The sequence below is a fragment of the Gorilla gorilla genome, chromosome Y (genome assembly GCF_029281585.2).
Source record: "Gorilla gorilla gorilla isolate KB3781 chromosome Y, NHGRI_mGorGor1-v2.1_pri, whole genome shotgun sequence".
NCBI classification, from domain to species: Eukaryota; Metazoa; Chordata; class Mammalia; order Primates; family Hominidae; genus Gorilla; species Gorilla gorilla.
This window is the reverse complement of record NC_073248.2, coordinates 16,913,954-16,929,689: the sequence shown is the minus strand read 5'-3', so window position 1 is coordinate 16,929,689 and position 15,736 is coordinate 16,913,954. Positions and strand designations below refer to the sequence as shown.

The 15,736-nt window shown below is 38.3% G+C and overlaps 1 protein-coding gene across 1 annotated transcript; it reads right to left on the bottom strand.

Annotated features, from left to right (window-relative positions):
* Positions 1-13,046: 13,046 nt before the first annotated feature.
* On the bottom strand, positions 13,047-15,259 carry LOC129530301 (testis-specific chromodomain protein Y 1-like). Its single transcript, NM_001435446.1, has one exon. It carries the CDS (start codon positions 14,933-14,935, stop codon positions 13,310-13,312), a length of 1,626 nt encoding a protein of 541 aa, NP_001422375.1. The 5' UTR covers positions 14,936-15,259; the 3' UTR covers positions 13,047-13,309.
* Between the last annotated feature and the right edge of the window lie 477 nt (positions 15,260-15,736).

The window sequence follows — 15,736 nt, the reverse complement described above, 5'->3', positions numbered from 1 at the left end:
TCAAGCAGCAGACACCAATAAATGAACTAGAACAGAAAGTTGTGTCTGAAGACATGACTGCAGTTGCACAAATAAAAGAACCTCCAGCTCACTCAGAAACTTGCAGAAACTTCAAGATTACTCAAATGGGAAAACAAGGCCTGAAATAGAAATGCATTTATCCATTTTATAATCAGTGGACTTCCAGAAATATTTCTTTTCCTTTGGTGAACATAAAGAGAGTGGGAGAGTGGGAGCAAGTGCCTTCCAGGGAACAATTTTCTTTTCTTCTTGGATTGTGACCTCCACCTCTATGAATCATTACTTCAGCCTCAGATTAGTTCTGGACAAAATCCTAGGCGATAGGTTCACTTCAGCTTCTGAAAGGTTGTCTAAACTGAGTATCCCCTATGAATATTCACTGTAGCCACTAAGTACTGGACCAAAGTGTCAGGCTAAGCTTTGTGATTGGGCTGGGATCTTAGGCCCCACGTCGAACTACATCACACATTTTTTAAGACAGCCCACAGACAAAGTGTATTTCTTGCCATTCACAACACACAAAAACCCTAAATCCAAGTTTCATATTGGTTAACCCATTTTGACCACATCACTGCTGGCATCAAGCTTTCTTATTTCACTGACTAAACTTTCTCTTCAACCTTAGTGCTCTTTAGCCTTCTTAAAATGTGTCTGGGATCTTTATTCTTCTAAAACATAGAAAAGAAACCTCCAGTATTACCTTAGATAAGTAGAGACTGTTATGTGTTTGTGTACTGGTGAGCTAACAATAATAGCAAGATTGTGATGGGCTTCCTGGGAATGTACTAATGCTCTGCTAAACTATCTGACAAAAATTAAAAATAAAAAGACTATTGGGTCTCAAACTCTAAAGCTCAGCTCTCTCAGACTTCAGTACAGTAGCTGGATCTGCTCTTATCAGAAGAGACCAATGTACAAGGTCATGAAACAATTCAGCCCATTTTTCTTAACAGTTAAGAATATTCTTGGGCAGTACTTGATTTTTCAGATGGCAGGTACCTCAGTACGGAGAAGTAGCTCATCTTTTATACCACCTCATAGAAGAAACTAAAGCAGATAAAACTCATGTTTAACTTAATAACCTAATACTCAAAAAAATTTAACCAGTTAAATGAACCTTACTTAAAGCAGAAGCCCTCGGTTTTTTCATAGTAAAGCCACTTAATCTCCATGTATCAGAAATAGAGAAAGCAGATGTTGAAATTATGGATGAGGCTCGAGGTCCAGATCAACATCCAGTGGTTTACCTAAGGAAGAAATTTAGCTTGGTTTCTAAAAAAAAAATGGGCAACTTACCGCTGAGCAGCGGCATCAGTGATATTGTTGGTGCCAGAAACCATCAGGTTAACCATGAAAATGACATATCTGTTTCTACACTACATAGCATAGTAGTACTGTGTTTCCTTAAAAAAGTGTCTTGCGAACTGACAGTCACCTCCTTAAATATCAAGCTTTGCTACTGAAGGGATCTGCAGCACATTTGAAAGCGTGTACCTGCCTGAACCCAGCGGCTTTCTATCAGGGGAAAGTTGAGCTGTTGAACCTGATTGTGAACATATAGTGGTGTAAACCGGTGAAATAAATAATAGACACTTCTCTTGATATTCTCTGTAAAGTTAAATTAATGAAAACACTCTTAGAAAGCAATCGGATTAATTAAAAATGGAGATTTATGCTATACATGTATTCAAGACGTTCATGATTTTCTCCTCATAAATCTTGTTTCCTTGAAAATGTTTTTTCTTTCAGTCGACTAAGGTGCCTTTCTCCACTCTATCTTGACACTTTTGGTGAATGCATAAAAGGTTCTTGGATAAAAGCTGATGGTCAGGGACATCTTGAGGCTAAGAGAAGAGACACCACCAATCATCTTTTATGAGAAATCTGCATTTCTTACGTAGCTCTTGGAATCAGAAGTGAATAATACTTCTGAAAATGAAAGGCTGTCTCTTCCAGCTCTGCTTTTTTTGTTTGTTTGTTTGTTTCTGTTTTTGTTTTTTTTTTGAGGTGTGGTCTCACTCTGTCACCAGGCTGGAGTGCAGCAGTACACCCTTGAATCATTGCAACCTCTGCCTCCTGGGTTCAAATGGCTCTGCTTTCCTCAGCCCCCGATTAGCTGAGACTAAAAGTGCACACAAACATTCCCAGCTAAAAGACAAAATTGACAAATGGGATCTAATTAAACTAAAGAGCTTCTGCACAGCAAAAGAAACTACCATCAGAGTGAACAGGCAACCTACAACATGGGAGAAAATTTTCGCAACCTACTCATCTGACAAAGGGCTAATATCCAGAATCTACAATGAACTCAAACAAATTTACAAGAAAAAAACAAACAACCCCATCAAAAAGTGGGCGAAGGACATGAACAGACACTTCACAAAAGAAGACATTTATGCAGCCAAAAAACACATGAAAAAATGCTCATCATCACTGGCCATCAGAGAAATGCAAATCAAAACCACTATGAGATATCATCTCACACCAGTTAGAATGGCAATCATTAAAAAGTCAGGAAACAACAGGTGCTGGAGAGGATGTGGAGAAATAGGAACACTTTTACACTGTTGGTGGGACTGTAAACTAGTTCAACCATTGTGGAAGTCAGTGTGGCGATTCCTCAGGGATCTAGAACTAGAAATACCATTTGACCCAGCCATCCCATTACTGGGTATATACCCAAAGGACTATAAATCATGCTGCTATAAAGACACATGCACACGTATGTTTATTGCGGCATTATTCACAATAGCAAAGACTTGGAACCAACCCAAATGTCCAACAATGATAGACTGGATTAAGAAAATGTGGCACATATACACCATGGAATACTATGCAGCCATAAAAAATGATGAGTTCATGTCCTTTGTAGGGACATGGATGAAACTGGAAACCATCATTCTCAGTAAACTATCGCAAGAACAAAAAACCAAACACCGCATATTCTCACTCATAGGTGGGAATTGAACAATGAGATCACATGGACACAGGAAGGGGAATATCACACTCTGGGGACTGTTGTGGGGTGGGGGGAGGGGGGAGGGATAGCATTGGGAGATATACCTAATGCTAGATGACGAGTTAGTGGGTGCAGCACACCAGAATGGCACATGTATACATATGTAACTAACCTGCACAATGTGCACATGTACCCTAAAACTTAAAGTATAATAAAAAAAAAAAATTAAAAAAAAAAAAAAAAAAAAAATTCTGTATTTTTAGTAGAGATGGGGTTTCACCATTTTGGCCATGATCTCTTGACTTCTTGATCTCCAAACATGGGCCTCCCAAAGTGCTGGTATTACAGGTGTGAGTCACCATGCCCAGCATCAGTGAGGCTTTTTTTATTAGGCCCTGGAAACTATTCATAGCCCATTTCTTAAAGGCCCCAGCAAGAGGTCAATAATCCAATTGGAAAATTAGTCAAATAAAATTTTATAACTCCTGGAACTTCTGTTTTCTCTGTGTTTACATATGTGTTATGTATATATTTTAAAAATCTAATTAATTAACTTAGTGAAGAATAGGTAGTTGAACTAAATATTTTGCTTCCAAAGGAATGAAGGCTGTTGTACTTCTCAGTTCATGTGACTTTAACTTATGAAAAACGAAAGCCACCGAAGGCCTGAAGATGTATAAAAATAACCACTCCTATAACTATGCTGTAATAAATCATACTTTACCTGCACCCAGCCCGTAATTTTATAAACTCACCAGGTTTTACATTCAAGTTATTACATGTTAAAAGATATTATTATAATGTGTAATTGAGAATACTGTATATAAATTTAATTTCCAGGTGTGGTAGAAGAGTAAAATGTGTTTGTAGTGAGAATAAATTATAGAAAGGCATGGAAATGTGCATTTTGCCTAGAGTTAAAGAATATTCTTTAATTAACTAAAATAAAGCTGTTTACACAAATTGTGAAAAATACTGCAAAAAAATTAATCTTGCAAAAGAAAACTCTGTGAACCTAGTAACTAGATTGAAAAGGGTATTATGTTTATTTCTGCCATTAAGCATTGAAGTGAAAACACAACAAAACTTTCTTGAAACATTAATCTTCTCTTTAGCAAATTTGCAAAAGGTTGTTAAAATGTTGTAATAAGTTTGTGAAAATCTCACTTCTTTGTCAAACTTTCTAAGGTTAAAATAATTTTACATAAGGTTTCATTAAGCTGAGGGTTAACATTAGGAGACAACTACAAGGGCAAAATTTGTCCTTCTGAAAGAGATTATCATGTAATATTGAAGGCTGATAAAAGTGTTTCTTCCCTTTCAAACATTGCTACCTACTGTATTTTGGCAAAACAAATGATTTATGGAAATCTGGAATTGGATTTCATAACACTAAGTGTCTTAATCCTCTAAAATATTTGGCAGGCTTCCCAGAATAAAATTTTAACTTCAAGGATGTATTTTCTGAACCCTATATTTTGGATGCCTCAGAGAGTCCCTGGGGCATAAAAGAAAAAGTTAAACAGGATTATAAAACACATTTAAATACATGTGATTTTGATGGTAATATTTTATTTTTTTCAGAATATATTTTAGTGGGTAACATTAACACAGGGCTCAAAACCACATGAGGTTTTTAATGTTCTTAATATCTGAATACGTGCTACCATTTTTATTTAAAGTTATTATGTTAAACTATTGTAAACAACGGAAGTAACCAAATGTCTTTGCCTATTCTGTTTCTAACCACACTAGACATTTTGTCATTTACAGACATTTAATCTTCATCAAGAATAACGACTTATAGTTAGCTGTAGAACTGTGCCAGCTGTTCTCAACTGTAGGTTTTTTTATAACAGGAAAATGTACAGAACTTTGGAATAGCTAAAATGCTTATAAATGTCAAACAGGACAAATGTTAAAATAGACTAAACTAACAGAAGAATGAAACAATCTCTTTACCTTTGTTTTAGAACATTTCTAATTCTTGTTTTGTTTTTTAAAGTCAAGTGCACTTTCTTTTAAACTAGCTACAGCTTTTAGCACTGTCAATTGGTATACTCCTGTTAGCAAAACTCGAAAGATGCTTTTTTCCTCTGTGCCTACTTCCTCTAAAATTCGGAAAGTATGTGTGATTATTCTTAACTTACAACAATATAATTGTTTTACTCAGTGCAACAAAAATGTATTTTCATTTGCAACATAACCCAATAGAATAAGCTGGTTGATTTTCTAAGGCTTTGACTGGAAGAGTGTGCCTTCTTTAATGACTTACATCTGACTTCTAGAACCAATAAAAGCCCCCTAAGAAATGCAGCCTTATACTTTGTTTACACAGTCCCAATACAGGTTTTCCAATCTGCAGTAAGAGGAAAAAAAAAAAAGCCGCTTTCTATCAGGCCTAGGAACGACACGCACTTGGAATCTCAAAAAAATAGAGGAGTTTATCCAAATAATATGTATCTAAGGGTCAAACCTGTAGTTGGACTCAGCTTTATAATGTCCTATTTAAGATTCCTTGTAGAATATAGATTCATAAAAGCCCATGAGGAAAGCACATGTAAAGGTATTTCTCACAGCAGTACAAAAATATTCTGGCTAAGTATAGGACAAGTCTGTTTTGCCAACAACTAACTGTTGTCATAATTTTTTCTTAACAAAAATTAGGACTGAAAAAAAGATAGATGTCTCACAGCCTGTCACACCTCTGTCACTAACTTCTCATCCCATACGTTGTTTTCAAGATGTTCGTACAATATTAATTAACCTTTTTTTTTTTTTTTTCTGTGAGACAACTGGTGAGGTCCAGCTACAGTTCTTGGAAAACAGAAAGATATGAGTAATAGAGAAATCTAGAACAACATTCTAATTCTGGGAACTCATTCCACAAATATTTGCAGGTCATAAAAGAAAATAGGGTTTCTGTAACAGAATTTTTGTTTCAAAGGATCAAATCAAGAAAGCTAAATAAATCCAAGTCTCATGTAACAAAATCTTAACGGGTGTAAATATAGCCTCAGTTATACGGGCACATCAGCAGCCTTGAAGTACTTCAGTTGTTCTTACTCTCCTTGTCTAGTTGTGATATGCTTTTTCTAATAATCCAAACTGGTTTTCTTTTTGTGCCTAAAGTCTATCACACTTTAAAACGTAATGCAAATAAAACCATGCATTAACAGGCGTTTCTTCTACAAACGCTTAAACCAACCCTCAGTAGATCCTACATACTGTTTTCTACACAACACTCTTCTCCAGCAGAAAGTATCCAGAAAGACCAATGCCCAATCTCCTAAGAGAAGTTAGAGTTTTCATTTCTGAGGGAGGACAAAGACAACTTAGCCAGCTTTTCCCATGTAAACAGCAAGGAAAGGGTTCCTGGAAGACCTCCAGTAAACAAGTAAGGGCCTGATTCCAACATAACATAATAACCAGACCAAAAAAAAACGTGTGTGTACCAGTAAGAGATTTAACACAGAAGTTTGTGCCTCACAGCATGGTTGCAGCAACACAGATAACAGAACCTTCAGTCCATTCAGATAAAATCTTGTACAAACCTCCCACTCATTCAGATGGGGAACCAATGCCTGGCATAGGCTTGTTGTTTTCTGTATATTCAGAGGGCTTTCAGAAAATAAAGTTGTTTTTTGTTTTTTTTTGTTTTTTGTGGGCATAAACGCAGTGGGATCTAGCGGGTATTGGATGAAATATTTACTTTTGTATTTTACTGGTTGCTCAACCCATATGAATCATCACTTCAGTCCCTGATTGGTCCTGAGCCAGCATCCCAGAACAAGCTTTTACTTTAGGTCCTGTACCGAGCTAAGCAGTCTTTGCAAATTACCACTTCAGACTGCTCCCAGGCAAAGTGCCTGGGCTAAGCTGTCTAATAGGTCCTGGGCCAGGGTAAAGCTAAGTCACACATTCTCCAAGACAGCTTGCAAACTCAGTATATATCTTTATTTTTTAGGCCATAAAAACCTTAAACCCCAGTGGACAACTTATTCAAGCTTCTATCTCTGCTGGCAGAGAGCTTCTTTTGCCACTTATTTAAACTTTACTCCGAACAGTTTCCTTTGTCTACAGTCCTTAATCTTCTTAAATGTAAAATAAAAGACTCTTAGTGTAATCTCAAATGAAAGAAAGGCTGTTACGTCTTGGTGCATTGTTAAAAGAACAATATTATCTGAACCTATGACACATTTTTGCAGTTTTCTTTTGATGTCAGGGTCTGCTTGAGTAATAAACTTTTCTCTTAAGATTAACTTTATCGTAACCCAATAGGGAGATAGGAACATGTGTTTCACTAAAGCCTCTCTCAGGATTTTAAAAAAGGCTCTATAATTTTTCTGTGGTTTTAACCTATTATGAATAGTTTAGAGTAACTATAAAGTTTTGTCCTCTTCACTTGTAAGCCTTCCAGTAGGCTCACTAATTTTTTTTTCACTCCTCTATAGGATCAATAAGATTCCAATCGAGTTTTCAGCACTCCGTCCTTTCCTATTACAAACAAGAATTCTGTTATCAGTTCAACATTTTTTATTCCTTTTCACCCTCCCTTTTTCAAGATTTTATAAAAGACATGTGGTTCATCCATGGATAACTCTGCTCTCTGTAAAGCTGCCTGCTTTAGGGCAACAGTTAGGGTTTGTTTTAGCGGTAATGTATCATCTATTCAGGTATGATTGAACACTTGAGTTAGATTTTGAAATATCTCTGTATATCCACCAGGGTCGTCAGAGGACATTTGCTTATCTTTTTCATTTTTTTGTCTAAGTCCTTGCAATGAGAAGAAAACTTCTGCTATACTAGTATCGCATCTATGGAGTATTTTCTACAGGGGCAACGGTGAGTTTGGGTTTTCCTTAGTGGCACAACAAGACAAGATGATGAAATGGCTATTGGAACTTCTAAATGAGGGTGGCAGGTATGACATTTAGAAGATACATTTGAGTGTTCCTCAGGGGCTTGTCTCTGACTTTAATGAATTATCTCTTTGAAACTTGCCTGTTATGACTGCCAAGAGGGCGGAGTCATTTTTACAATACTTAGAAAGATCTGGGTTGTCTCCCAAGTCAAAGTAAGGTTGTCCAAAAAAGAAAAAAAAATCATACTCTTTTCTTTGCCATCTGAAGAAAAGATATACCTGTTGAATAGTACTAAAGCGAACACTTCCCTCAGAAAACCAGGCATGTCTGTCCTGGAGCTGGTAGGGCTGTCATGCCCTTGAGCAATAAATACATAAATAAACCACTTTCATTTTTCAGAGTCTCACAGTCAATGAAATTTCTGTGTTTCAGAATGTAATCTAGAGAGGTGCGTACTGCAGACAGTTTGTGAAGTTTCTAAAGAAATAAATAAAAAAATTTCCTATTCTCTTTTTCCCCCTTTTGAAATAGCCCTGACTGAATAAAAAGATAGGATATTCCTTGTTTTTGCATTCCTCTTGTCTTTTCTGAGTCTGGTGACTGACATAGGTGTCCCACATGGATGCAAGCTAAACCTTCACCCACAGTTCTAGGGGATCTAGACAGCAGGACAAGTAACGTTTTCCTGCACAGGCTTTAGCTCTCTACTGGTGACTCTTGGTTGATTTCTTAAGCCTACTCAACCCAGAAGATACCCAGAGTAACTTGGGAGCCTAAAAAAAAAGATTATATAGTCATTGGATTCTAGCAAGACACTTGTATAGAGTAAGAATTTTAATACTATTTATGGCTTCCCTTGCTATGGCTTAGAAAAAATACTGAAATTGCAGGAAATAAGATCGATTGACTTTGAGACATAAAATTCTCTGTTAGTTTAAATGTCAGTGCTGCTGGAGGAAGAAGGTGTGCCTCAAAACAAGTAAAGCTTGTATGGCTGGCTTTCATAAGACAGCACTTAGCTAAAATATGTCTCTCAAAGACACCTTCTTTCTGATTATTGAAAGTGGAAATTTTCTGTTTACTGATAGGGCACAGAGTTAGAGAGATCTAGCAGGGAGAGGAATTAAAATCCAAGGGTTTTGTGCAAAGTACGGACAAGGCTTCCCCAAGAGAAAAACCTCATTTCATTAAGTTTCATTTTAAGTTCTCAAACATTCCATGAAAATGCTGAATCCCAGGTTTATATAGTCAAAACTTAGAAAGGGAAGGTTAATGCTCTATCACCTGTCCCCACATTATGTGTCTCTGCAGAAAAAAGAAGATGTGTCTCACAAAGAAACTGTTTAGATATATATGGCTGTGCTGAGCTTTTTAAAGAGAAATAACCCACTAAACAGGGAAAATTTATGTGAATGTATGCCATCCCCTACAGTGTCATGAATGTCTATCATCGGCGTACAAAAAGACCCTTATCAAATAAAAATTTCTAGACCACAATTTTGAATTCTTCCTCTTTTGAAAGAAAAAAAATAGCAACTCTTTGAATTATATTTCTACTGACTGACTTTTACCAGTAAGCTTGTATCTCCAGGTCTCAACATTGCATACAAAGAAGAAATAGGAGGCATTAGCCACACAATGACAAAAAAACAAATAAACAAAATGCCACCGAAAAGCCTGGAATTTTTGGTGGCAACACTCTGATGGGCTGTCAGAAACGAGTTAGTTTTGAGGCCTTCACGTAACACCGTGGTATAGTCTTAACCAGAAATCTTCAATTAACTTAGATATCCTTTCAGTCCTATGTGACAGCTGGATCCTCTCTGAAAGAAAACAGTTGGAACAGAGGCAACATTTTCAACAGTGGAGGGTGAAAGGAGACTGCCAGTGTGTCTCCCAGAATCCCTTTCTCCTAAGCTTTGTAAGAATGGCAGGCAATCCATTGGATGTTACCTGGCACTGGCCCAGAGCTTTGTTTGCTCTCCAGAAATTAAAAAAAGAAAAAAACAAATAACAAAAACAAACAAACAAAAACTGAGAACAAGCTGCAGATATGAAAGCAAATAGAGGACAAGCTGAAGATATGAATGTAAATAGTTTGGAATGGCACCCCTATTCACTTTTTTTTCTAATGGATTCTCTGTCACTTAAACTGGAGTCCAGTTGCATGATCTTGGCTAACTGCAAGCTCCATTTCCCGGGTTTATGCCATTCTCCTGCCTTAGCCTACCAAGTAGCTGTCACTAAAGGTGCCCACCACCACACCCTGCTAATTTTTTGTATTTTTGGTAGACTTCATGGGGGCTTCACCATGTTAGCCAGGATGATCTCGATCTTGATCTCCTCCTGATCTTCCTGCATTGGCCACCCAAAGTGCTTCAATAACAGTCATGAGCCACCATGCCCAGCCCCTATTGACCTTTTTAATTAAGGCCTTTCCAAGTCCATGAACCAAAAACAAACCTTGCTGTCCCCCAGTGAACCACAATGTATCAGTCTCTCATTTTTAGGTGACACACAGATCTTTTTAATCTCAAGAAAATTAAAAATTAGGAATGCAAAAGGTGAGATGACAATAAATGTTTAATATGTTAACTTCTGGTGGAGTAGAGTCAGTTGCCCACTTTGAGAAAGAGTCCGATATTTTTATGGACTCAGAAGGAAGAAAAGGTACTAACTAGTTTTGAAGAAAGCACTTCTCATCTTTTCTGGGTCCTTGTGCCTGGAACTATTAATGGCTGATGTAATGACTCAGCTTGGCTCAGGAACTTGGCCCTGAGCCACACAAGAGCTAAGGGGAAAGCATGGCCCAGGACCTTGGTCTGGGACCAGAGTCTTAAATGATAATTTACGGAAATTTGGCTCGGAGTCTGAAGCATGTTTAGTAATATAAGGTACCCTTTGTAACACATTGGAGTCCAATATGTACATGTTCTAAAAAAGAGAGAGACTATTTCCTGGAAGCACTCTGGTTACACAAAAGACACAACATTTTAATGCGGGGTCTTGTTTGTTTTTTTTTTATCTGAGTAGCTGTGGGCATATCTTAAGCACACACACGCACAAAGTTGGGCTTTTTAAAAGAAATTATTTGCTTGGGCCACAGGATTGTGCAGGATTCTTAAATTTGTGTCTGCAGCCTGATATTTCAGGCTGTTTCTCTGCTTGCAGAAATTTTACCAATAATCCACCACAACTGTGTAGCTTTTCTTTGTCAATACTATTGGAGACCTAGATAGTTTCTGAGAGTCAAAAGCACATTGTTTGAAATTTCCTATGTGCAAGGATTTTTGCCCTGTGAAACAACCCACATCTTTGTAAATACTGTAAAATTGTTCCTGCTTTCTTAGCAGTCATATCAGAAAAGCCCACAAGAAACAACTCCCAAACGTCAGAGAAACATTCTCCCTGGAAACACTCAAAACCGCATTTGTTACCACAGGCTTTCTCGTCTTCTTGATGCAGAGAATCTTTTAGTCACATCATCATCAGCTTTTCCAGTTTTTACATCCAACCCTCCACGTTCCTTACTACCCCTACAGGAAATGCCCAATGAATGAGGTGCCAGTAAAGTGCAAGTTTCTTTTTCATTGCAGTACCTTAAACAAATAAAGTAAGACCTGGGGAAGTTTTCTGATACATCAATAAATATATAGAGCCTTTCTAATATCTAGCCCTTTTTTTGATCTTAAATGGGAAGATGTTACGTTATTGCTAAGCCAAAATCTTACTGCTTCTGACAAATAGCCCTACAGTCAACAGAAAGATGCTGGGCCAAAATGCATTTCTTCTATAGCATGCCATAGTAAATAAAAAGCAGTCAAAGAGAGAAAGAGTGAAGAAAAGACAAGATGCTAATTTCCAGTAGAAAGAGAGACAGAGCCCTTTGAAAACCCTAATTTAAGTCATAGTGATCCCACAGATAAGAAAAAAAAGCAAAAAGTAAAAAGAAAGCAGGACATTTGACCTTTAGATACCCCAGCTCTAAACCTTTCCCATGCCAGGGCTAGGATGACATCTTTGGGTCTTTGCATTTTCTGGCATTTCTTGTTTTGTGGATGCCACTGCATTCTTCAGTGCCTGCAGCAGAGAAAGCTTGTGGTATGCCTGATTCACCTAAAGATTTGCAGGGAGCTGTCACCTGTACCAGCACCTGACCTGCTTACCTCATCACAGATAACAGGCAAAGCTGTGTGCAGTGGCTGGACTCAACCAACACTCACTCATGCATCTGCCTCCATTCTGTGCCTGGTGCATCCATAGCAAAACGAAACCTAAACCCATAGTTTGAGCTGAGTGCAGCCTGTAAGATGGGTTCATAAAATTAGAAAAGCAGGCTCAAGGGAAACTTGCACAAAGGTGCCATCATCCACAGAGATTCTTGGCTGGTGAAGTGACACTCTAGAGATCTTGTGACAAAGATGACATTCATCACCAGTGGCCAGTGGATTATTCAGTTATGCCTATGTAATGGAGCCTCGATAAAAACCAACAAGACAGGGTTCATAGAGCTTTTGCATAACTGAGCACGTACAGTGTTCTAGAAAATGGTGTGTTCCTAAAAAGAGACACTGATAATTGTAAAGGTCATACAAAGTGTAGGGGTGTTTGTTTTGAAAGAAGTTTCAGCCTTTAATAATGTGTCCAGAATTTTAACTTATTAACTAGAACATACACTAAGGTAACCTAAATCTGCACATTCCACACATTAGAACCTGGATATTTCCACCAAAATCATTCCATAATTCACTAATGTGGTGTAACAAGTTTTACTTTAGAGCAATAAAGTTTTCTTTTGTTAACTGGGTAAGAACTAGACATTTATAAAGGAAAAGAAAATCAAGTGATATCTCACCACCAATTCTAGTGATGTGTTCAGTTTAGGAGAATGATCATCAGTGGATTTTGTGCCATAAGTATTTATTCTAAAAGATAAGTCTTTTATAATTGTGTGTCTCTGAAGCGTTTGTGCCACTGTAAAGTCAAGGGCACCATCTCTGATAGTTCTGTGTCTTTCTGGGAGGGAAGCTAAGGCTGCTTTATATCCCAATAGAGGTATTCTAGGATATAAAAATAAGAAAAAATCAACATTCTTACAGGATTCTCTGTCATAAACATCTAATAAAACACAACTCTGGTCTTATATATAGTAGTAGCCATAGATACATATTAGAGCTTGCAAGAAGAGTCTAGTACCCAACAGTCTGTTTTTATATTTGGGCTTAGGTGTGCATAAAATAATCACATTTGGGCAAAGAAGCTGTTTTGTTACTCCTTGTAAAGCTACAGTGCTTAAAAATGATGTGATAATTTAAATACATAGCTTGGACATTTCCAGTTCTGTTTCCAAGCCTTAGCTATGGGTGAAATTGTTTTGGGCTATGAAGATGGATTAGGGCATCTTGCAACTCATGGTGCATTTGTTGCCCCTTAGTTCTTGTGTCCTGAGCAGACAGACTGACAATCAAAACTCATCAATTTTATTTTCAACGTACTTTAACATGGATTCTATCCCTTGGGCTGAGCTCCAGATCTTCCTCAGCACCTCACACTCTCTCTCATTGGCCTGTTCCAACTCCAACTTAATATTACAGTGAACAAGGGCCTTACATTCTTCCAGTACAATTGGATTGTATGAGGCAAGCTCCTTAATTTGAATCATAACCTCTTGGGTGAAAGTTCCAGTCAAAAATACCTGAGAGACCAGGCCTTTGGCGCATGCCTCCCGTGCTGTCAGCTTTCGCCCAGCAATTAACATTTCATTGGCAGATGCTTTACCCATCATTTTGGGGAATGTAATAGAAGAACAGCCATCTGGACTCTGTCCAAAGGTCGTATAAGGGGTTTGGAACCAAGCCTTTTCATTAGCCCACACGAGATCACAAAGAGGCAGGATGGATGCACCTAGTCCAATGGCAGGGCCATTGACTGATACAACAATAGGCTTTTTAAATTGAATAAAAGTATTCACAAAGTTCTTGATGGTGTCCACCATTTCAAGGCTTGCTCTGTTTCTGTCATTCCTTAAGTGTTTCACAAAGTACCCAAAATCAAGACCGCAGCAAAAGACACTTCCAGCTGCACTGAACAGCACGAGCTTGCTGTCATCTGCAGCAGCACTATTCAGAGCATTAACCATTTCTTTAATTACTTCTGTATTCAGTGCATTTTTTTCTGTCGATCTAGTTGATAGCACTATCTGGGTGAATCCATCCTCTTTCTTCACTATAATGTCTCTGTATGTGCTGGCACTTTCTGTTAGTCTTATGGTGAAGTGCATCTTCTTGACAAAAGGCTGGTCTCTGCTGTCATCAGTAATATTTCTTTGCCCACCTTTCACTCTTGGAACTGAGGTATGCATGTCTGTTGTCCCATTGGCTGCTAATGGGTCTATTAATACCACTATACCTTTTCGGGTAGCTGAACCTGTGGCCATGGAAGCAGTAACTGAGCCAGACATCTGCGACATTAGTGGGTGTATCTGAGTCTTGTTCTGTATTCCAGTCTGTTCTGCACCAGGACGTGACAAAGGGTCCCGGAGGAGTTTCCCTTCTGTCACCTTGAAGACCACCGTGTCCTGCTGATCTGCTGCAATAGGGTCCAGTTTCTCAAGTTTCTGAAAGCCACTCACAGTTTTCTTGTGGTTAAAGGGGCTGTCAGGTGCAAGGGTCTCGATAGTTGAATTTATTATCTCCATATTCTTTGTGTCGGAGAGAGTTGAAGCTGACTTTCTCCTAACGTTCTTGCTGGCAGCAAATAACTTGCGGTTTTTGGACCTGTGGTGTTTATCAGTCACTAGCGTTTTAGGGGAGTTCTTAGAATAGTTTGCTTTTGTAGATCTGGAAGTTCTTCTTCTGGCATTGTTTGAAAAAATTCTACTGGTTGTAGTCCATGTCAGTTTTTTCTGTTTTTCAGTCTGTCGTCTATTAAAATCATGTACGCATTTTTCACAGTTCATGAGGTGCTGCTCTGGTTCCCAAGTGTCATCCTGTTTGTCATAACCTTTCCACCGAACCAAATACTGTGTATTCCCATTTTTATCCTGTCTTTTGTCAACAATAGTTTCAACCTCAAACTCCTGGGAAGCCATGAGGAAAGACACGGGATTGGAACAGTTGCTGTGCCACCTTTGTTTCAGTTGCGTCTCCACATAGACACTTCTTTCTGCCTCCAGCTCTTCACCAGGTTCTGTGTATGGATGAACCTCTTCTATTTTGTCACCACTGGTGTAGTGAAAATTGTGCGAAATAGCAGCTATGCCATGTGCCTGAACCTCTCCACACTTACTGCCTGGTGGGACAGCTTGGGCGGCGGTGCATGACAGCTTGCCCAGTAGCCTCAGGTGAGAGTAGCTAAATCCACAGCCCCAACCCTCTGGTGTAGTACAGAAAGCTTTCTTCCTGCCTGTTACTCTTTTGTGTTTCTTTGTTTAATTGTGGTTGCTATGACGATTATATGGAACATTCTAATGTTATAACATTTTTAAAGTTACACTAGCTTACCTTCAGTAACATAAAAAACCTTTACTCCTGTATAATATACCTCCATTATTTCACTTACCGAGTTCTCAAAATTATACCTTTATTCATTTTATGACAAAAACACAAATTAGTGGTATTTTTTTATTAAATATATTTGTGCTTTAAGTTATGTGGAGAACAAACTGTGGAGGTGCACATTGTTGATTGTTCTTTTCGTTTTGTTTTGTTTTGTTTTGAGATGGAGTCTCGCCCTGTCAACCAGGCTGGAGTGCAGTGGTGCAATCTTGGCTCACTACAAGCTCCGCCTCCCGAATTCGCGCCATTCTCCTGTCTCAGCCTCCCGAGTAGCTGAGACTACAGGCACCTGCCACCTGGCCCGGCGAATTTTTTGTATTTCTAGTAGAGATGGG